Raw genomic sequence first — 23,356 nt, forward strand, 5'->3', positions numbered from 1 at the left:
GCTTTTACATGCATGCCATCTGCTTGTAGGATCATATACCTCCCCTCACTCCCTCTTCCTAAATGATTGGGACAAATCTGGATTAAACACTGATCTACTGTTACCATGTCTAGTTTGTCACTTAGTTTGGCACCACTAGAGACGGAAAACTAAAAAAGCTATGTTTGAACCATTGAACCATCAATACCACTTCCTAAGTGCATGCTCTATTGAGCTGAAAATTCCACTTGTCTCAGTGGTTACAGAACTTCTGCAAAATCAGAAATTAGAGAAGGGTGCTAAGACAGTAAGGATAGTCACATCCCACTGATTCTGTAAACTATATTGCACCTGGAGGCATCAAAGTGTGATTGCAATGAATTCTGTGGCATTGTTTTGAGTGGACTCCATCCCCTGTGGTTAACCATTCTCCCATTTGAACTTTTGTTCTTAATGATGCTTTACAGATTTTATGCTTTGAGAATATTCAATAGGAAATGCTTCCTATGCCCTCCAAATCCAGCAGTTGTTTTCTGTCTATAGTCCTTGCAGACCATTGTGCAAGGAGGGCACTTAATGCAGATATACAAACTAGAAGCAAATGTGTAACTTATTGGGACAGAGTGCATATGCTTCTGGAGAGAAGCTTGCACCTGCTTTGCTTTTCCGAGATTTTTAGCACACTGCAATAGCTAAGCCAAGCTTTTACTTGGCATCCAAACCAGGATTGTGGTTAAGGTCTTAGCTGACTCACCAAGCTGAAAAGTCCAGGGAGGAGCAATGTAGATTCTCCAGTGGGGAATATTGTCATTTTCATGTACTTGAAAAATTGGTAGAATTTCTTTGGCTGTAGTTTGCTTTTGTTAGGTGTGGGGAATGGTGGAATTGAGGAGACTCTTCGCTTTTCACCTAGAGATTGCCTTTCTATAGTTTGAATGCCAAAGAGAAAGTCAACGTTGATAATTTTTGTCAAATTTCTTACTTTTTTGCGCTCCATAGAACACCACAACGGTGGCTCAGGAGCTCTTGTAAAGAAAGGGTTGATCTGGCAAAGTTATATCTGTAGGAGTAGGGTATGTGTGGTGAACTTGATCCACTGACTGGTGGTGATTTCAAGCTGCATTCTGCAAGGATAAGCTATGCAGTTGAGTTCCCCACGGGGAACTACGTTGTGCATCTAATTGAACTGTGACTCTACCTGCTCCACACATAACATCAGATGTGGATTAGATAGGTGTGATTTGGGGGAAACGGCCTCACAGACCAAATGTGACCCATGCTGGGCCAAATTTGGTCCATAGGCCAGAGGTTCCTATCCTTGTAGACAGGGGTAGGTACTCTTGTTAGGGGGAGAGTGACTCTTCCTCTAGTTGGGAACAAGAGGTGCCCATTACGAGAAAAGGGTTGGCTCCTTTAAATTTCACCAGCAATTGCTTTAGTAAAGGTGTGGATGAAGTTTATCTTAAGCATAGTTATCCCTTCTGAATAAAGTCTATTCTGTGACAGCTGCATATTGCTTAATTAGCACTGCATATTGCTTAATTAGCTAGAGCTTGCATAGTATCTGCAAAAGTAAATAAAAGAATGCTTATTGTTGTATGGAAGCACTTTTTGATACAAATAAGTCATGTTGCAATAAGCCATGTGGCTGTACTTTGGCATGAAATCACTCTTTGGCTTGGAAGCTGTTCTTCAGCAATTCAAGTATTCACTTGTAAACTCTCTTGAGGTCTTAATGCATATTTCATGTAGTTATTTTTAGTAACTGCCAAGGCCTTTGAGAAACTTGAACTGAGTTTGGCACTTGGTCTGCACAAATAAAAGATATTTTGTTACTTTATAAGCGTAACTTTTCCTTGTATTTTATACAAAGAATAATTTGTCTTGACATTTCATAATGCTCTCCAATTTAAATGCATTAATTTTTAATTATAACAAATTAAATTAGATCTATTTTCATTTTTTAAAAGCATTGCTAAAATATTAATTAATCATATTAAATATTTTGAACTTAATCTGACTGAAGAACCATAATTCTCAGTGAAATTCTAAAAATTCAGGCCATCTCTGCTTCATCAGCATTTTCACAGGTAGACAATAGACTGAAATGACTGAAATGGCTTAATTCACATGTTGCATTAAACTGGTTTAAAAGAAACTGTGGTTTAACGTGAATGTACAGGGTGCTAGTGCATCTTGTTTAAAAGTTAGTGCTCCTCTCCTGCTCTTCCTGCACCATCAGGAAACAAGGCAGAATCTGGCTTATCATGAGTCAGGGGCTCATGACTTGTTTACCTTAAACAAACCATGTGCAGGAAGCCAAGGACAAACCAGTTAAATGTTTTTAAGTACAGTCCTTGAGCTTGTGTGCTTCCTCCTTTCCCCTTCTTCCCTTCACACATGGCAGTTGAATACTTCATTTTATCCCATGCTTAATGAAGCTGGGTGATTACTTTGTTGCAGTGAGAAATAGCCATGCTATTGTTTGCCCCACCCTCTTTTTTCAAAGCTGGGATGGTGGTACTTTCCGGCTGTTAAGCCTTTTAATGAGAATTTGTAGAGGAACTGAAGCTGATTACACTCAGGATTTATATGTGGAAGCCTCTGGTTCATTTCACTTCCACTGGTGGTTCAGTTGAGACAAGTTGTGGTTTGGTAACTGGGAGTACCCAGTCACCCAGCAGGCTTCCCTTTCTATTCCTATGTCACAGAAATGATGGTTAACTATGGCTAGCAAATATGAAGTGGAGGAGGGAGTTGCATGTGAGAAGGAGGGGCGGAGGAGGCATACAAACATTTGGGTGACTTGTCTCCCCCACTGTGGCATGTGTTTTTAGTTTAATTTTCTGAAATTCTTAGTTTATGGTCATCAGGTGCTAATCTTAAGCCCCAGTTCACTGATCCAGTTGTTACTGCTCAGCCTAGGAAACTGAGTTCTATTGCACTTTTGCAGACTTGATTACTAGTCACTAAACTCACTGTACCCCAATATCAGATTGCACAGAATAACCTCAGTATAAATTGGATGGTATGAGGATATAGCTCATGGTGCTCAGCATCCATTTCTTGTAGTTGCAAAATTGTTCCTTCTTCTGTGGAAATGTCTTATGATTTCTGTAAGCTTACAGCCAGAGCCACACAGATGCTTTTCCACATACATAGGAGAGGTCATGTGGAAAGAATTAAATGACCAGGTCCTTTGCAGTCCTTAGTGTTGCTGTACTTCTTGCTGTGCTAGAACTGGTTCTCCAACTGGAGCTACATCTTATTGCATAAGGATACAGCATACAGATTTATAAATTCATCATCTGTTCTATTTCTTTCTTTCTTTCTCTTACCTGAATAGATATATATTAAAAGAGATGTTATAGTGGAATTCACTTTAAGAATGCGGTAAAGCTTTTGTAGCATTTCTATGAGTAGGCTTGTACAGGCTTATTTTACAACTAAATATAAGTTCCATGTACTGCTTCTCTGCAGTATAGGGGAAAGGCCTGCAAACTTAAGATCAGGCTGCTGGAAGAAATTTGTGAAGCTCAGGTCAAAAATAATTGCAGAATATGTGCAAACACTTATTCTTGTCCCAGTCTGGCGTTTCCGTGGGCCCTGGCTTCCATCACGGGTGTTTTGTTGCGCCAGAAGCGGTTTAGTCATGCTGGCCACATGACTCAGAAGGCTTTCTGGGCAAATGCTGGCTCCCTCGGCCTGAAAGCGAGATGAGCGCCGCACCCCATAGTCACCTTTGACTGGACTTAACCGTCCAGGGCTCCTTTACTTTTACCTACAAATTTCTCTAATCCTGAATTCTCTAATATTTTCCTACAACCCACAATTTCACAGGACCGTACAACAACTTTGCAAACGCTCAGAAGTAAAAACATCAGAATCAAGAATTTAGATCTACATGAATTTGTATTGCTGCTTAAAGTATATTTTATCAAGGATTGTGAAGAAAGGAAACAACATTCAGCTGAGTTCCGACAACACACAGAATAGGCCTTTCCTTCCCATCTAACTCTTCAAGGGCAAACTTGTATTTTTAATGGAATTTGAATTGTTGGCATACTTGGAGTACAAGTATTCCCAGCCTTCAGTCCTGAGCTGCCACTCTTGATGTACTTAACCCTTGTTCCAGTTGGAAAAAAAGTTCTGTTACTTGCAAAGCCGCAGTTTGTTTTGTACATAATGAGAGCAAGAGCTGTCACATCATTACACTTTTTTTACTTTACTTTCCCCCCCTTTGCTTAGAAGGCTTTTCCAAATATATAATTAGGTGGAGCCTTATCCCTATTTTGAAGAGTTGGATTAATTTGGTTTTAAGTACTGTAGAATTGTAATTGCATTTGTACACACAATGAACTTTTAGGCCCAACTGTTAAAGCATTGCTTATCTTGTAGCATCAGCTGGAGCAAGGGCCCATAGGATAGTTAATTTATCTGAAATGGCAGACATTCAGAGCATGCATATTTGAAATTGCAAAGACCACATCTTCCAGTACTTGCATTGGGACTGATAACTTGTTGGGAGGAGGAGGGTGGAATAGCTTGGTAATAGAGATCCTTTCACCTGAGATTCTTGACTATGGGAGCCTGTGGGGCTGGTGAAATGAGCTGTAGTCCTACTATGTAAAGAGAAATGAGCAAAGTGTTATAATTCCTCCTGGGGAAGCTTTATTCAGATCTATGGTACTAAGTGTTTGAGCAGACTGGATCTTGCCTTGTTATGTGCTAACTGTATCAACAGATAAGATTAAGTTACAGTTACAATAGACAAAGTACTTAGAAGCCAAACAGCATGGAATTGGACACATTTGCACTATTATAGCCCTTTCACTATTAAAGGTCTTTCTTAATTAAACCTTCATTAAAGATTTGCAGTCAAATATTTCCAGTGTCTGCATACAAGACAACTCCATGCTTTACATGCCGAGCTCATTTTGCTGTGATGACATAGCATTCAATAAACAAGAGGGTGATATCCATTGGTCCACCAGTGGCACATTACAGTTTGTGGAATGGATTCCTGCTCCCATTGCAGCCCTCTGTGCATGCTGCAACTCTGTTATGGTAGCTGAGCTGTGGCAGGTGTAGGGGGTTGGAAAGAAGAAGTCCAGTTGCATGAGTGGAGGTCCAATTCTGTGATGTTGACTCAGTTGTGGCTCAGTTGTTTTTAACTGTCAAAAGAAAAAGAGTGATTGTGGTAAAAATGCAATGTGCTAATATACTTGTAAGCTGAATTAAAAAATGGGTAATACCAAAAAACCTGGTAAGCCCAGTTTAATTATTGGCTGCAGTATAGACACAGCAAACTAATCATTGGTTCATTCCAAATCAATGTATGAGTTGCTTCATGCAGGAAAAATTACCACAGTTATTTACAAGACTATGCAGTATATACAGAATAAAAAGCCATTGGAACAAAACAAATATGAAAAGTCTAAATTCACAAAAACCACCCAGCAATATAAAAATAATCAGCCCACATTCATAGGAATGAACATTAAAAATAAACAACAAAAAGTCAGACTATTGGAACTGTGTCCAAATGCTTGTGAGGATAAAAATGTTTTTGGCTGGCACTGTGAAAGTGACAATGTCAGTGCCAAGGAAGCATCTCTGGGAAGGACAATCCATTATTTGTGGGTAGTTTCTCTTGTTGACACCCTCTGAATATCTGTTGGAGGGGGCACACAGAAGGACCTCAGATGCTGATTTCACCTTCATGTGAGGAAAAGCAGTCCTTGAAGTGCTGGCATTCATAGCCACCCAAGACTTTATATGTCAAGATTAGCACTTTGACTTGGGCTCAGAAAAAAATATTGACAGTCAGCACAAGCCAGCCAGAACTGAAGTTATATGTTCAGGCCAGCTAGTCCTGGTCAGTCTGGCCACCACATTCTGCACTAGCTGCAGTTACTGAATAGTCTTCAAAGTTATTTCAACATAAAACACAATGCAGTAATCTATCCTATAAATTACCAGATCACTGTATCCAGATAGGAAGGCTGCTGGACCACCAGCCAAAGCTGTTAAAAGGCACTTGGCAGCATGGAGCCCACTTGTTCCTTCATTGACAATGGAGGATACAGGAGTACCCCCCAGGTTTGCACACCTGTTTCTTCAAGGGGATTCTGACCGCATTTAGAGCAGATTACACCTCATCCATCTGGACTGGGGAAGCTACCTACTGACTGTGCATATCTCCTGTCTGAGTTGAGCTTCAGTTTGTTGTCGCTCACCAAAATCTATTATCAAGGCCAGGCACTGGTTCAGCACATCTGCCACGACACCTCTCAGTCCTTCAAACAATGATATGCAGGAGACAAAACAATACTGAACTGTGAAGGACAATATGTTCTGAGAAAAATATAAAGGAAGTACTGCTTGTGCAAAGGAGGCTCTTTGAGAATGACGGTTGGACATTATGTAGCAGGACTGTGATCTCCTGCAGCTTAATACCATGTGAAGGAGGTGTGGTGCATTGCAAGAAGACCTGACATCAGTATTGCTCCAAAAGTGCAGATTCTGGCAGAGCAATCACAACAGGGAATCTGGGATCAACTGTGATTTGCAATGTAGATATTGTGGCTCAGTTGTTTTAACTGTCAAAAAAGTATGCCCACTATTTTCATCCCAAAATATTTGCATGGTTCCATAGAGTGCTGGCTGAAGCAGGAGAGCCATAACTCAGTGACAGCGCATCTGCTTGCAAAGTTGCAGAAGTTCCCAAGTTCAATCCCTGGCATTTCCGGGTAGGACTGGGAATGCCCCTGTCTGAAATCCTAGAATGCTAGTGCAGAAGATAGTGGGGAACCTCAGGCCCGGATGCCAAATCTGAACCTCCAAAGCCTTTTCTAGTCAGTCATTGAGATTTTCCCAAGGTCACACTCCTCACTGTAGTGCTTCACAGCCTCCTCAAGTGCTCTTTGCCTGACACGAATTTGTCCTTGAACTATGACAATGATTCTTGTTTTCTTGGATGGTAGATGAGGGGTGTGTGTGTGAGAGAGAGAGAGAGGGAGAGACTGACTGACTGACTTCTGACATTTGTGTGGTTGAACGAAGGTAAAGATTCACATCCGTTGCTGCACCCAGTTCTTGCCACTGGCCCTATGCACCACTATCATGTGGCCCACAGAAGGTTGTCCGTGAGAGTATCTGACCCTCAGACTTGTGAATGTTCTAGATGGGCTGGTGGATCTCCCTCAATAAAAGGTGGCTTCCTTTGTTCCTAAGCAAGTTGCTGCATTACTGGATAACTCATAAATTGAATAAAATTAATAGAAATTAAATAATGACTTGACAAACAGAATAGAGCAAAGTGTGTGCAAGATTGTTATCACGTACCATCAGAATATATTTCCTACATGTATGTTCATGGGCATCTCTTTTAATTATGGCAGTAACCACACAGGCACAGTGGACTGCTGCAAGACTCATTTTTGCTGCATCAGAAACTTATATTTGCCTGGGGCAGATAACTGTTGCTTCCAAATGGCAATCTGCGTTAATATGCACAATTAATTTGCTTGTGGTGGAAATCGCTGCATAACATAGTCCTGGTCCACAAGTGGTAAACAACTGCACTTTTTTGTGAGGTGGCCTTGAACTCTCCTGGCATAATACATTGAGAAACTTGAGCTGGCTCCTAAAATCTGGGCCAAGTAGTTTGGCATCTAGCCAAGGAACACTTCGTTTTGATCCTCTTTAGATCCTCAAGTATTCTGGACAGCTAGAAATTAACAGTTCTTTGATTTGTAGTTCAGTGGCTGATACAGTTGCTGGGTCACTGGTTTTTGTTAAAGTAATCCCACTTGGATATAAATTTTTGGTCTCATTGTATTTAAAGAGGGGTGCAAATATAGAAAGAATGTTGTATATTTATTCTTTGTGCACATGAATTTCTTCAGTTCTTGCAGTTTAACAAGTGGGACTTATTTGATAGTACTTCTCTACAAGCCTGAAGTCTGGGCTGACTTGCAGAAATATTGTGCTACAGTACGTGGTGTTTAGCAGAAATCTACTACATGAGAACTCTTTTTATAGTAGAAATACAGGGAGAGAGGAGAACCTTAAATTACTTAATGCCACCACCTGCTGGCAAAAACTAACCATGTTAATTGAAATCTAGGATGATGTCTCAGTTATCAGTTGTTTTGTCTGCACTACCTCTTTCCAGTTGTCATTTCCTCCTCTTTTGGTGTATGCTGTGCTTTAGGGAAGGATCATAGCTCAGTAGCAGAGCACGTGAGTTGCATGCTAAAGGGCCCAGGTTCAATCCCTGGCTTGTCTAGGTAGGGCTGAGAATGTCCCTTGGCTGAAACCCTGGAGAGTCACTGACAGTCAGTGAACAGTATTGAGCTGGATGAACCAAAGGTCTGACTCAGCCTTGACAGCTTCCTGTGCATTCATGAAAAAGGAGTCAGGAAGGTGGTTTCTAAACATATCCTGAGTGGGTTCCCTAAGACTGTTGGATGGCACCTTGTATGCCTCCTACCAGCAACTCAGGCAGCCTAGCTTGGGCCAAACATATTGCTCTGCTTTCCTTTGGACCACATCAGTGAGGCCAAGAGGGAGGTCTTGTCTGTCTGGGCAGCTCAGAACCTCCATACACACTGGGAAGTTACTTCGGTGCTGGTAACACAGCAGTTTGACTTCACCCCTGGATGCACACTCCATTGTGTCTCGAGACAGATGGATGCCAACAAGGAGGATGTCCAGGAGTTATTGGGGATGCATTCACCTACCGATCTTAAAGTTAATAGATTATTTACTTTTATGATTGATTGATTGATTGATTGACTGTTTGGTTTGAGTTAGTACCGGTATATCATTAGTACAATTGGAGGAACTTACATTTGCCCCACTAAATCCAAGAAGAAATTCCTCACCTGTCTGTACTTTGAAGTACAGACAGTTTAACTGTGGTTCTTTTCTTTTTAATTGGTTTTTTTTTATATTTTCAGTATATCAACTGTGGTAACCTAGAACAGCTGTTGGATGGTAATCAACATCTGCCCTGGACAGTAAGGGTGAAGCTGGCACTGGACATTGCTCTGGGACTCACTTACCTTCACTATAAAGGCATTTTCCATCGGGATCTAACATCCAAGGTACCATGCGCCCCTATTAAATGAAACCATTTGGCAATAGATGTGTATTACTTAGTGGACTACAAACAATCTTGTGTAGTTTTACTTTTCTCCAGCCCCACTCAGTGCCTCAAACTGTAAAACTGTTACATAAAATGTCACTTTAAAAGATTGCGAGAAAACACTGAAAACATAGTTTAGTGGATTAAACTTTCCCAGAACAACTCACGTTGTGTAGATGTCTGAGAAGAAACTAACCTGAAGTAGAGGTCACAAATAAATGAGTTAGGATTATGTTCCTGGGAAGGTGGTTGCACAACTTCTTTAATTTGTTCGCAGCAAGTTATTCAAACTTCTAGTTCCCAAAGCCTAGAGATCCAGCTGCTATACATTTTATAATATAAAACTACAAAAAGATGCAGGCTTGTCTCTGTGTCCCACCCTACTTTCCTAAAGGCTTATTGCTGTATATTTAAATGCTCCCCATAACTTCAGATACATTCAACATTGTTCTACAGGTGACCTAAACTGCTACAGAGCAACACTAAGCTAGTAGTAGTTTTACTCCAGCAGCTGTTCAACTAATGGATAAAACAGTGCTACAAATAATTGCATAAACTTTGCTTTTCAAGATGCCTTGTCATTACGACTATTTAACATTGTAGCTAGTAATATGAAAATCATTTCTTTCCTTATAAATGTCCCATTGTAATTGCAAACTGGTGAGGAAAGCAATCAGAAATTTATCATCTTTACGATTATCTGTCGTTTTGGCACTAATTCATAAACAACACTATTATAAACCACTAATGATTAATAAATAGTGATAGTGATTTTTTAAATGTGCCATAGGTAAAATGCAGAGTTACGATGAAGGTTCTCATGCCAAATCTGCAAATTACCAGCTGGGATGCACTTTAATCGTCTGCCAACTCTGGGGAGATGGGACAGAATGGAATAAAGAGTTACTGTCTGTGTTCTTAGGAAGCAAAGCATCCCAAATGCCACCTCTTCTGTTTATAGGAGTATTTCCAGACTTCAGTATACTGATTTTTGTAACTGAACTGTGGTCTTTTTGAAACTAATTCAAATGGAGGGCAAATATTAACAGGTGGCATACTTATGGCTGAAGAGTTGTGTGAGCTTGAAAGTAATTAGGTTATGCCTGAAACACTAAGATGAGAAGCTTTAGTACAACAGCACTTAGGCTGAATTAATATCACTTAATAGTGTAAAATTGTTTGGTGTTACAATATTGGTGAGCAAATCATAATTCCTGTTAGTGTTGTCTGTGGTTTCACTCTATCTTGCTATTTAAGTGATTGAGATACAAACGATGAATTCTCCTGTTTGAATCAGCCCTGAACTCACTAGGTGGCCTTTAAAAAGCCACACCCTCTCAATGTCGACCTCTCTCACCATTTGTACTTTGATGATATCTACCTTTATAGATAGTTAGAATTACAACAGTATAATGTATTCGTATGTGCAATCTTTTTGAACCCTTTAAATTGGGGGCAGGGAACCATTTGCAGCTGGTGGGCCATTTTGGCAGCTCCCCCAGCCCCTGAAGACCAATTTGACTGCTGGGTGGAGCTGTCCACTCAAATTACCTGACTTCAACATGACATCAGATGACGCAGAGTAATTATTTTCCTTTGTCACCATGGCTTGAGCCATGCCAGTAGATTAAGATCATTTGAATCACCAGCTTGAATTCAAGATGGGAATACAAAGTGATTGGTGCTTTCAGCAGCACCAATCCTCACTTGCCAAGGAACAACTGGGAGCACACTTTAAGTCTCCAAACCTCTACCTGCTGCATACCTGACATCACAGGTATGGGGTATAGAATCACAGAATTGTAGAGTTGGAAGGGACCCAGCGGGCCATCTATTCCAACCCTCTGAGAGACAGGAATCTCACCTTGCAATCCCCCATTGACTTTGAAACCAAAACAGAACTGCTTAGCTTTGCCAATGTACTAGCAGTTCTATTTCCTGGCAGAAAGTCCCATTTAATTCAATTGGATTTTCTTCTGGGTAGGCTGGTTAGGATTGCACTGCAAACCTCCTTCACCAGTATCTATCTGATGTGTTTGTGTTTTGTAGGTAGGATGCCAAGAGGTTTTATATTTAAGCCCAGCAAAGCCCCTAATGGTTGAACATCTTTATCAGTATCACAAGGACTTGTGTAGAACAGCTAAAATATTTGCATTTCTCACCCTTTCTTCTTTGCTTTTAAACACAGCCTAGGAGGCATTCTGTGAAGCACAGAAGCTCTGGCTGAGGGTCCAGTTCTTTTCCTCATTTGAAAAATAGTAGCATTTTTGCTCGTGTGCTTTCCAACCAGATGCACATGCATGAAGTTTACAAGGAGAGACAGACAGCTCAGGTTTTTTTTGAGGAAAACGTCCTTATGGACCATTTTGGGATCCTTATCAGGCTAACAACCAAAGGTTCTTCCCTGCACCCCAGTCTAAATACAAAATATATTGAGAACACTATGGAGAATGAGGAGTAGATTTCCATGTTGCCATTATGCTTCTTGAAATGTTTTCAAGATTTTCAAGTTTGACAAGCCAGAGTAGTACGAAAGCTCCATAATCCTAAAATTAAAAATCCTAATAAAAATTATTTTATTTTGTTTTGACTATGGCAGACCAACACAGCTACCTACCTGTAACTAGAGATACCAATGTTACTTAAATGGTAACAATTCTGCTCAGCATATTTTTTATGCTAGCCTTTTCCCTACCTTCCTTTGATTTATGGAATTGCTATTTAAGCTAGTGAACTTCAAAATCAAATGAGGTAATTAAATTTGGATATAGATAATTTTCTTGTAAAACCTTCAAGTTGGCAGAAACGAATAATGAAGAGGATGAGAACCAGGAGACAATGAGTTATTGTGAGGATGCATTTCTTACCTGTTAATATTTTTAGATAAATCTGATTTTCTGAGACAAAATTTTACAGTGCAAAATTGTCTGAACTCTCTCTTGTTTTATTTATAGATAGATAGATAGATAGATAGATAGATAGATAGATAGATAGTTTAAAGCACACTTTTGAGCATAAATTGTGTCTCTTAAATGACTTCATTTAGCAAACATGGATTTCTTTAGCAATATTGTAAAAGTTGTATGTAACCATTAAGACAATAGCAGGATTATATTGTTGTGTATTAGCACTGTGCCTGTACAGTTTCCCACTTCATAGCAAGGGCTGTGATACATTTCGTTAGAAAGATGTGGTTTGAAACTGAGGGATTATAGGTTTGCCTTTACTCTCCTCTTCCATCATTGGTGGTGAGGATGACAGAACAAGTAGCAGTTAATATTGTCCCATTTGACTGTTTGGCATTTTAGCTAATGTGAAGGAAACTGTGGTAACATGCCTGAATATAAAGCAATCCTTCTTTGCTTACCTTAGCACAAAGAAAATTAATGGAAACTGCATTGGGCCTGAACAAGCTATTGCTAGTGGATATCTTTTCTTATGTGAGAAGAAAATAAATGTTGAACTTCCTTAGCAGGATTACACTGTGCAAAGCAGATGTTAAGCTCTCTCAACACACAAAAGGAGCTTTATGTTCCCTCACATCTGTTTATGTATAAACATTTGTTAACTCTTTGGAGCTCAGTTTCAGCTTCTTTAAGTAAAGATTTCAGCCTAAGGCATAACTCATGTTGTATAAACTTCTAGAATTGTATCTCTGGGGAAGTCTCCACAGAAAGATTTGATCATGTATTGTTGGACTTTTTTATAGATGCAATGTAGCAATACATTCCACAGAATTTGAATCTGCATAACAAGGGGCCGTAGCTCAGTGGTGGAGTGCAATATTTGCATACAGAATATTCCATGTTCAATCCTTGGCACCTCCAGCCTGTGAAAAGCCTCTGTGCAAGACCAGTCAGGGTAGAGGGTACTGAGTTAGACAAATAGAGCAGTTACAGGTGGGTAGCCGTGTTGGTCTGCCATAGTCAAAACAAAATCAAAAGAAGTTGATCTGAAGAAGTGTGCATGCACACGAAAGCTCATACCAGGAACAAACTCAGTTGGTCTCTAAGGTGCTACTGGAAAGAATTTTTGATTTTGTTTAAACAGAGCAGTGTTAGTCCCACCCACCATGTTTCAGATGGTGATGGGTGATTGGACATACAAAAAGCGCCTCTCTCATTGACCTTAGTAGACGGGCAAGATTAAAGTAGGGCAGATGACAGTCCTTTAAATATCCTGGACTGAAACCAAGAGGGTATTAAAGACAATGACTTAGAATTTTGCCTGAAAACAGTATGGTAGTAGACCTGATTTTTTTTCAAGGGGAATACAATTCCATCCGAAACCTACTGCTAGACTGTCACTCCTAACTAACCAAGATCACTCCTGATTGTCCAGATTAAATTCATTCTAAATTCTTATTTTCAGGGATAATATTGTGACAGTAAGTATTCTGAGTAAATGTAACCATTGGTTCCCAGTCTGATTGCCTTCTCTTTATCAAAATAAATATAATTTAAAAGTTTCCCAGAGACCTTCTGTGAAGCTCAATCCAGGGACATATCTATAATAAGTGCCCACAGTTGCCTTGTAGAGCACAGCTTGGCTAATCAGTGATGTGGGTTTTCTGGAATATTTTTCTGATGTCCTTGTAGTGTAATCTGATTCAGCAGATTGCCCATGTTAATTTGGTGTCTCATTACGTATTAGTATTTGAACTGAAATTTGATTAGAGAAGAAACAAAATAAAGCACAATTAATATAGCTTTAAATGGTTTTTTTTTAAAAAAAAAAATCTATATGGGACTACCTATGCACACATAGAATCATGGAATTGTAGAGTTGAAAGAGACCCAAAGGATTACCTAGTCCTGCAAACGCAGGAATTGCAGCTAAAGAATAGCTGACAGTAGATTTAAACACTTCCAATGAAGGAGAGTCCACCACCTTCCAATGTAGTCCCTTTCCACTGTTGAACAGCTCTTAACTGTCAGAAAGTTCTTCCTAATGTTTAATTGGAATCTCCTTTCTTGTAATTTGAATCCATTGGTTCAGGTAAAACACGATGCTTTACAAATAGCAGTCTAAAATAAACACAGGAAAAACAGAGGAAGTGGGAGGGAAATGGAGGCAGAGAAGAACAAGGTGGTTTCAATTACACACAATTTGACTTAGTTACAGTAAGGTATAGTTATTGGGGTGAAGGGGCAGCAATTTCAGGGAGAACAGGGAAAGGGAAGTTTTGAGAGAGATAATGAGTAGGGATGAGATTAGGAGACAAACTGTGGGTGGGTTCCATAATGATTGAAAAGGGTATCTCAAGCAGAGTTTGACATGAAGTTATGTTCAAACAAATTCAAAGCAGGTATTCTTATTGGAATACTTGTAAAAGTTTGGACAATAAGATGTGCCTCCCATGCATTGTTTACATTTAAGGGGGGGGAAATGCAGGCTAATGCAGGAAAGCAAATGAATAGCAACCACTCAGTGATCAGCAACATTATTATTATTATTTTAGAAATACAACTCTGTATTCATGGTATATAGTTCGAAAGTTCATAAACTGTAAGAGAAAGCTTGATTTCATTGTATTACACTAAAAGCTTCTTAAGTACCGTAGGTAGAAAAATTACTTGCCATATGAAGCACCAAAAAAGAACCCTAGCATTATCAAATGGCTGCTGCCCAACATATGGTTACTTCTACACCAACTGCTGAATTTTCATCGTGGTTTTAACATTGCTGTATGATTAATGTTATCCCTCTAGGATTTAGCTGCATTTTGCAGTGAACAAATAGTTTACCACAAGCAAGCTGAATGAATGCATTCTTTGACGAGAGATAACAAAGGCCATAATTGAGAAGCTTTAGTGTGTGTTGGGTTGGCCTGATTCAGTTGACCTTGTGCAATTTTTTAAATCTCAAAGTGAGCTGTATGTGCTATAACTGATCCAGGTTAAAATAAAATAAAAATTAATTGGGACCTAGGAATCAAAGCGGAATCTCTGTGTGTCCATGAGAGAAGTACAATGAAGATCTGAGACTGATGTGTCCTTCCTCCCCCTCCCCTTTCCTATCTGCTCTTTTTATGAGCAGGCAAGTACCTGAATTTATTTGCTGATTTTGCAGGTTACAACTTGAGAGAAGTCCATGAAGTCTCTGCTGCCTGCTGTTTACATGGATGTGTGTGTTACGCACAGTGGGCAATGCAGTTGTGCAAAAAATTAAACTGGACAAAACTAAAACAGAACAGAACTTTACTATACTTTCATTTTATAATGAAAGGCTAACAGTGGCCAGTGCCAGAGGCATCAGTACATTAGAGAGAACAGTACACAGACCAGAATGCTTAATTTCCCCCATCTGCTCCTTGTCTTTGACAGTTAGGTATCATTGTAATGATGTGGCCGTTGCTCTCCAAATCCAGTAAAGACTACAGTTCACAGTCCTTGTTTACCTACAAGATTTTGGCTAAGTGAGACTTGGCAGTGAATTGCAGATATTGCAAGCAAGTTATTTTTTAATTTTAAAATAGATTAAATGTATGTAGTGATCTATTTTAAAAAGCAAAATCCCAAAAATGTTCTGAATGGAAATAGCAAATTAATGTTCTACCTGAGATATTAAAATCAATAAAAGGCAAAAATGAAATTAATACTGTGCTTAAACTACAGCCTAAATGCAGTGTAAACCTAGAAATTATAATTCATAGTAGTAATAATCCATGAACTGAATCTAGCAAACAGATTTCACTTAAAGATATCAAACAGCACAAGAGCCCAATATATCATATTTATTCCTTGTTCTGTTTGCAACTCATTTCTATATGTGTTTGCTCAGAAGTCTTGCTGGGTTCAGTATGATTTGCTCCCAAATGTGAATAGAATTTCCAGCCTTATGGTGCAGTCGTACACTTGTTGAGAATTCCTACTGTGTTGAGAATTCCTACTGTGATTTCTTCCTAATAAGCATGTTTAGGAGTGGAGCCTTAGGCTGCAATCCAATACATACTTACCTGGGAGTAAGCCTCCTGAATGTAATGTGGCTTACTTCTGACTCAGCAAGCATAGAATCGCACTACTAGTTTCTCTACCCTCCCAAATGTTCCCGTGCTATTGGGTAATTATTCAGGTAACTGTTGCATATTTAGAATTGGGGTGGACATTCTTTTCCCCAGTCAAACTGTATAGTAAACCTGAACAGATTGCTAAAAAAATGAGCGGTAGCTTTGGCTGATCTTCAGATCAGTCATATCTGGAGATTGCAGAAGCCAGAGTTTTAGTAGGTATATTTGCCTAGGACTGTATAACTAGTCCTCAAATAAATGCACTTGGCTGCCTATTGGCCACCAGGCCAATTTCAGAGTTTTATTTCTGACACACAAAACCCTAAATGGCATAATAGGGGCCTGATTATCTGAAGAAACACCCCATATTGTTCTGGACAGGCTTTGAGGTTGGAGGCTCTTCTGGCAGTGCCATTGCTGACTGAAGTCACCAGAGAGGGTCTTGGCAAAGAGCACCTCAGTTGTGATACATTCACTCCCCTCAGAACTTCACCTGCTGCATACTTGTCTATATTTATGCACCAGCTAAAGACTTTCCTCTCCTGCCAGTCCTCTTAAATTTGTGGTGCATGTGCCCGCATTACAATTGAGAGGTACTCCTTGTAATACTTGACAGATGGATTAGTTACTATGATTAATGGTTTGTTAGTTGATTGTATATTTAATTTTGTGAGCTGTCTCGAGATCACTTCTGATGAAGGGTGGGATACCATATAACACACACACACACACTTACTTGTATTGCTTCCTATTAAGTTTTTAATGGTGGGATTCAAGTGTGGACCACACTAATTCCCCTCTTCTTTTCATTCAGAACTGTTTGATAAAGCTTGATGAGAATGGATATTCTGCTATAGTTGGTGACTTTGGCTTAGCAGAGAAAATCCCCGACTTCAGGTAAGTAGCATTGTCAGCATGAATCAAAATGAGGAAAATTACTGCAAACATAAACTATGGGGGAAATCCTCAGCCGTGGGAATAAAATGGCAAAGAAATTTAAAGGTACAGCCTGAAAATTCAGTAAAGGTTTTAATCTGTCAAACAAGTAGTGACTATTCACAGCAGCAGGTATTGGTTATAAGTTATTTAACAGAATCAACTTCTCATTGCTAATACCTGTAGTGGGAGAGTGAACCATTTTGTATATTCAAACAGAATTAAACTTGCCGAACAGGGCAAACAAAATCAAATATGGTTATTAGTTCTAATTCTTCTATCTCCTGCTGGATTTCCCTTTGAAATTCTTCTAATAGAGAATGGCAGCTTTCAGATCAGCAGCAACCTGCAAAACCACAGCTGAAGAAGAACAGGACTGTATTCCACCTGTTTGCAATTATTGGCTTTTTTTAGCCCACCTATTTATATTTTCTCTCTTGTATAAGATAAGATAAGATAAGATTTATTTATTGTCATTGTCCGTATATACACAGTATACACAACAACGAAAATCAAACACCCAAAGACCGGATTTACCATACACATTTGCACATATCTCCAACACTCTCATCCTTATTAAAACATAATCTATTAAAACATAACATAATCCAGAGTATAACATAACCTATTATGCCCCAGTGTGTATATTTATCTGTCAAGTGAGGATAACAGTCCTGGCAGCAACTTATCAAATGGACTCCAGACCATGAAAGCTTATGCCATAATAAATTGGTTAGACTTTAAGGTGCTATAAGCCTCTTTATTTTAGCTGCAATAGACTAAGACTGGTTGCTCTGGGAGTTTTTACCATGAGTTTCCATAGTGGCTAAATGAGGTCATCTCCTAAAAAAGATAGATGTTGGTGCTCACCTTGACATGCACCTTTTGATCCTCAGTGTTTACGGCAGTGTATGTTTGCTCAGTGATGAATATAAGTACTTTGCAAATGCTCAGGTATATCTTCCTTTACACGATCCGCATTTGAGTTCTCACTGAAATCAGTTCGTGAAAGTTCCATACAGTTCTTTCAGATATCATCACGCCACTTAGAAACCTTTCTTCTTGCCTTCCTGTTTTTCATATATATATATTTTTAAAAGATATCAAAATGGTTTAACTGCTATGTAAAGTACCATGAATACTAATGAGTGGGGTTCTGTAAAATTACTATTTTAGTGACTATTTTGACCCTGAACATGCTTCAAGCAGTTATGCAAATCATTATTGTCATATTCTTCCCATTGGATAAGTGATCCATTAATGAACTGAACTAGAACAGTTTGGGTGAAACAAAATTAAACTAAAAAATGTACTGACTCGATACAGCTGCTCTATAAATGTGGAAATGAATTATTTCAATTTCCAGGAAGCTTCCTATCATGCTTCCTAAATAGAATACTTTTCTGAATTGTCTAGGGAGAAACTTCTGAATAGTCTGATTTGTCATGGGATATTTTTTTCAAGATAAGGGTTATCTGCTACTGAATGGTGTTCTGAAGTGTCAACTGTTGCCTGTTAATGATATCTGAAGACTTGCTCTAAAGAGCCTAGAACTATGAAGAGGCCTTTCAGGAAAAAGGACAGAAGCTCTTTTGCCTTGCAGTGGTACTCTGGCCACTTCACACTTCACCTCTGCTCTCTCCATCACCTTCTGTTGTCCAGACAAATAGAATCAATATGAATGGCAAGAGAACAGCTTGTACTTGTTCCCATGCTGAAAGTGAAAGGAGTTGCTTAATTTGCCAGCTTAATTTGCCAGCTTCTAACCACCTCTCTCTTCAAATGTTTAAAGTGAGAAACTGCCAGTGGTGGGCTCTCCTTACTGGATGGCACCTGAAGTGCTGAGAGATGAGCCATATAATGAAAAGGTTGGTCTTCTTTAATTATACATCAGTTAATAGATACTGGGTTGCTGGTTGCCTGGCATAGGTGGGGTAGGGAATTTGTGAGCATCTGTAGCTTTAAAGCTGTTCTAACATGATAGTAATTAATACGTTTAGCTGAATGGGTCCTACATAGAAAATTCAGTAGGAATCTGCTCCTTCCTGAACATGATTTCAGAGTTACTATATTACTATAGATCTCATTTGAATGGAATGACAGCACTTTTTATTTCATTGTGGAATAAATATCCAAGGTTTCTGTTTTTCTTAATTTTCAGAGTAGCAAAAAATGGGTTTCTCAACCTTTAGAGTTTTATAATGACAATAAATGCTTCCAGATAAGCAAGTAAAAAGCAGCACAGCATAAATCATATGAAACCCTGTGCCTGCAAGTACCTAGCTGAATTATCTCATATGATAGGTATGATATGCTATAGGGGAGGTTGTTTTCTCTAGTCATACACATGCTGTTTTGTTTTGAATATTGCACAGCAATATGTTACGTACTTTCTCTTTCCTGTGAGTAGTATTTTTTATAGCTCTAAATACATTTGGTAATTGTTTGGATGGACTCTCTCTCCCAATTAATACTGCAACATTTTCTGATTTTCCTTGTTTGGAGTGGGCAGTGGGATACATGTACATAAGATGTACATTATTTTTTAGCACACCACATTTTTGTCAAGGCTCTCCCAGACTAAACTTAAATATGTTCTTCTGGTTTGCAACAGAAGCCAGTTTTGCACAGTACTGATTAGCTGGCCGCAACCACAGTCACGTCTTCTCAGAGCAGTTTTAAGAGTGAATAAAGGTTAGCCATTTTAAAAAAGTGTAGTAAATATAACAATACAAATTGGGCAGCCCACCTGAAGCATGGAAGGGAAAGGGAAACAGGCAATTAGACCTTGACCTGGGGGCTTGCACATGTGCGTTGAGCAGCAGAGATGCGGAAGCGGAGATCACCTCAAAGTTGAAAAGTCCACATTGAGCCCTGTTTACAGGTAAATCTCTGGGTCCTAAGATACCTGTTCAATGAATGTACTTTTATGCATTATCCCTTAGGAGAAGGAAGTGAGACTGCCACTCTGCAGGCTTAGGTTTTAATTGCTTGAACCTAGAACTTTGGCAAATGTTGGAAAGTAAAAAACGTGAACACCATACAGGACACTTTTGTCATGTGAATGGGGAAGGGAGACCCTAACAGATCAGGCAGCATAGGAGTGCCTGTAATAAAGTTGTGGTCATGTTTTCTTTCTCCCCCTCCACCCCCCCCTCAGGCGGATGTATTCTCGTATGGCATCATTCTTTGTGAGATTATAGCAAGGATCCAGGCAGATCCAGACTATCTCCCTCGCACAGAGGTAAGCAGAGTGCATTGACAAGGACAGGAAAGGGAAGAATCCTCAAGAATTTCGTTGGGTCATTAATGTTCGCAGAGTTGCTGAACACATGATGAATGACCACTATATGTCTTCTAATAAAGCATTCATCCTCTGCTACAGTTGCATGCAGAGACTGGCACTAACCCCTTCTCTCCACTCCTTCCCCAGTTAAAGCACATAATTACAGTATACTTTGCAGGTGAGTGCTACATCAGCAAAATAAAAAAAATCCTTCCAGTACCACCTTAGAGACCAACTAAGTTTGTTATTGGTATGAGCTTTCATGTGCATGCACACTTCTCTAAGGTGGTACTGGAAGGAATTTTTTATTTTATTTTGTTTTGACTACAGCAGACCAACACGGCTACCTACCTGTAACTGCTACATCAGCAATTAGCCATGAGCTTCTATAATATCTGACTGGTATAACCCAAAGCAAGTTATTGATGGTACCTTATTCAATGAAAGAGGACTATCTGCATAGGAATCCTTCTCTTCTAAATTAGAACTACATTTTGGTATTGGTGAGTTGCCTCACTACCTCAGATGCACTTTGCCTTTTCACAGGAGAGCAGGATAAGAGGGAAGCTGTCATGTCCTATCCTACCTATGCAGAAAGTTCCAGGTTCAACCCCAGGCATCTCCAGTTAAAAAGACTAGGTAGGCACTGATGTGATAGACCTCTACAGGAGACACTTGAGAATTGCTGCTAGCTGAAGTAGATGATGCTTGGCCAAATTGCAAGTAGCCTGATCTGGCATAAGGCAGCTTCCTATGAAATATTCTCAAACTGAAAGTGTAGAAAATGTCTTCTCTTTGCAAGAGAAGGGGGGATTTTGAGGCAGTCATCTTGCCTTGGAGAGAACTTATAAAATCACCAATTAAAGTAGTCCAAGCCAAAGTTATTGCAAAACTAGATGGATAATGATGCAAGTTGAAAGTTTTCCTACTTCATCACAGATACGTTGTGCAGTTTATTTAAGCATTTTAAGCTGTAGATGGCTAAACTTTATACAGTAGGAATGTCAGGTTATATGAACTGTGCTTCAGGTAAATTCACCTAATATGGCAGAATGTTTAGGAGACAGTAGGTGTACCTCAGTGTCCATACAAGATCAAGGCACAAACTGAGACAAGAAGAAATTACCCTTTCCCTTTGCCATTGCCCATATCTACATAGGAACCTTGTGTTTGTGTTAGAGCACTAATAGATTTGACTTGGTGTGTTGCTTGTATAGGGAATAACTTATATATATAATTAATTGTATTGCTTAAGTAGAGAATTATTATTTGTAATTCCCTTTCATGCTTTGCCTTGTAACACTGTCTTCATGATTTCTTCATTTCCTTGTCTAGCACATGTTTCCTCCCCCCTCCTCTCTTGTGCCTCAATTGTTAACTTTTCCCTTCCTTTTCTTTTTCCACCTCTACTTGCAGAATTTTGGGTTGGATTATGATGCTTTCCAGCACATGGTGGGAGATTGTCCCCCTAACTTCCTCCAGTTGGCCTTCAACTGCTGCAATGTGAGTATATTTAAAGGAAAATAATGGAATGAACATATTTCCTAAAACAAAACATCAGTACACTGAGGCCTCTGGTAACTTGGATAAATGGTTCATGAGGGACTTGGAGGAGAGGGCATCTCTAAAATCCAATGTTAGATTTCTGGAATGCAAATAGGATATTTTAGAGCAAAAGGATATTTTAAAAGTTATAATTCCTCTGCTCCACATTGCTTTAGATGTATGGCTTTGTCAAAATGAAACATCAGTTAATCTTTCTTCCATGTAACATAACAATATCCCTGTAGGTATACATGTGTTAAAGATGGTGCCTGTGAAAATTAATTTGTAAAAAAACAAGAAAATCATGTTTTTGTAACATAGTGCTATGTGTACAGATTTTTCTTCATGACTAAGCTCTTGTGTATCTTGTCACTTATTTTGTTAATAGATGGACCCAAAATTACGTCCTTCATTTGCTGACATTGCCAAGACACTGGAGGAAATTCTAGGGAATTTGAAAAGTGAGGAAGCTGAAAGAGAAAGAAAGCTCCTAAATCTGGAAAGCACAGATCGAAAACCCATCTCAGTTTCCAAAGGTAGGGATCAAGGGGAATGAGCACAAGGCTGCTCTGATTACTAAGCAAGAATAACAAAAATTGTATTATAATGAGGGTTCCTTTCTTGAATTTTTGATGGAGAATGTGAACCAGAAATAATACCTTTATTTCTAAATAAGAAAACTTGACTTGAGCTACATTATCACGAAATTCAATATTGATGTTGCATTGGAGAAACAAGGTCTGTGCCAAAGCCCCTTTTCCCCAGACAGGCCCATGGAAAAGGTGGAACTCTGTGCCAGCCCTGTCAGTCGGGGTTGGGGAGAGAAAAAGAAGCTGCTCCATTTGCAGTGGCAGTAGCAGGACAGTTGATGCAATGGACTCTCTGCAAGTGGATCTCCAGGATGTTGTCTTGTCTTCTCTCTGCCACGCCCCATGTGTAAATGTGAATTAGAATTGTTCTGCTTAATGTCATTAAGGATCATCTTGACTAGTGGAGTAAAATAATCCTTTGTTTGGTGTCTTAATCCTTGTAGGATCAGAGGAGGTGCCACTCTGAGAACAAACTTTCCCTAATTCCCTAATATCATTTCTGAGACACCCATTTTTTATGCATCATAGGCTATGACAGATGAGAAGACCTGTTCTCACAAACGCTTTGTTGCTTGACATTAGTACTCTTATTTTATTTTTCAAAGGGAACATTTTATTTGCATATGATGTAAACTCTTGATCGTTCATCTTTTTTATTCTTATTTCCCACTTTTTCTAAAGCCCAGCTCTATAGGTACCCAAATTCTAACTATATAGACCTCAAAAGGAAACTGTTACTTAAGTAACTACTAGCTGTTAGTAGCTTTTTCTGTAGCTTGCACTTTTGGAGTTTAAATATCTAATTTTAGAAGCAAACAAGGCTCCTGGTGTCTGCTGTGCCCTTGTGAAACAGATTC

General features: G+C 39.2%; 1 protein-coding gene across 4 annotated transcripts in view; it reads left to right on the plus strand.

Annotated features, from left to right (window-relative positions):
* Positions 1-23,356, plus strand: part of TESK2 (testis associated actin remodelling kinase 2) — a 55,545-nt gene that overhangs the window by 26,466 nt on the left and 5,723 nt on the right. For 3 of the 4 annotated variants that reach the window (XM_033152285.1, XM_033152286.1, XM_033152288.1), the window contains 6 exons: positions 8,946-9,092; positions 16,957-17,039; positions 18,871-18,946; positions 20,239-20,322; positions 21,781-21,867; positions 22,298-22,445. In XM_033152285.1, the coding sequence (XP_033008176.1) occupies positions 8,946-9,092; positions 16,957-17,039; positions 18,871-18,946; positions 20,239-20,322; positions 21,781-21,867; positions 22,298-22,445 (625 nt within the window). The remainder of the gene's footprint in view (positions 1-8,945; positions 9,093-16,956; positions 17,040-18,870; positions 18,947-20,238; positions 20,323-21,780; positions 21,868-22,297; positions 22,446-23,356) is intronic. The other variant, XM_033152287.1, reaches the window with a different exon arrangement.

This window comes from Lacerta agilis, chromosome 6 (assembly GCF_009819535.1).
Source record: "Lacerta agilis isolate rLacAgi1 chromosome 6, rLacAgi1.pri, whole genome shotgun sequence".
Taxonomy (NCBI): domain Eukaryota; kingdom Metazoa; phylum Chordata; class Lepidosauria; order Squamata; family Lacertidae; genus Lacerta; species Lacerta agilis.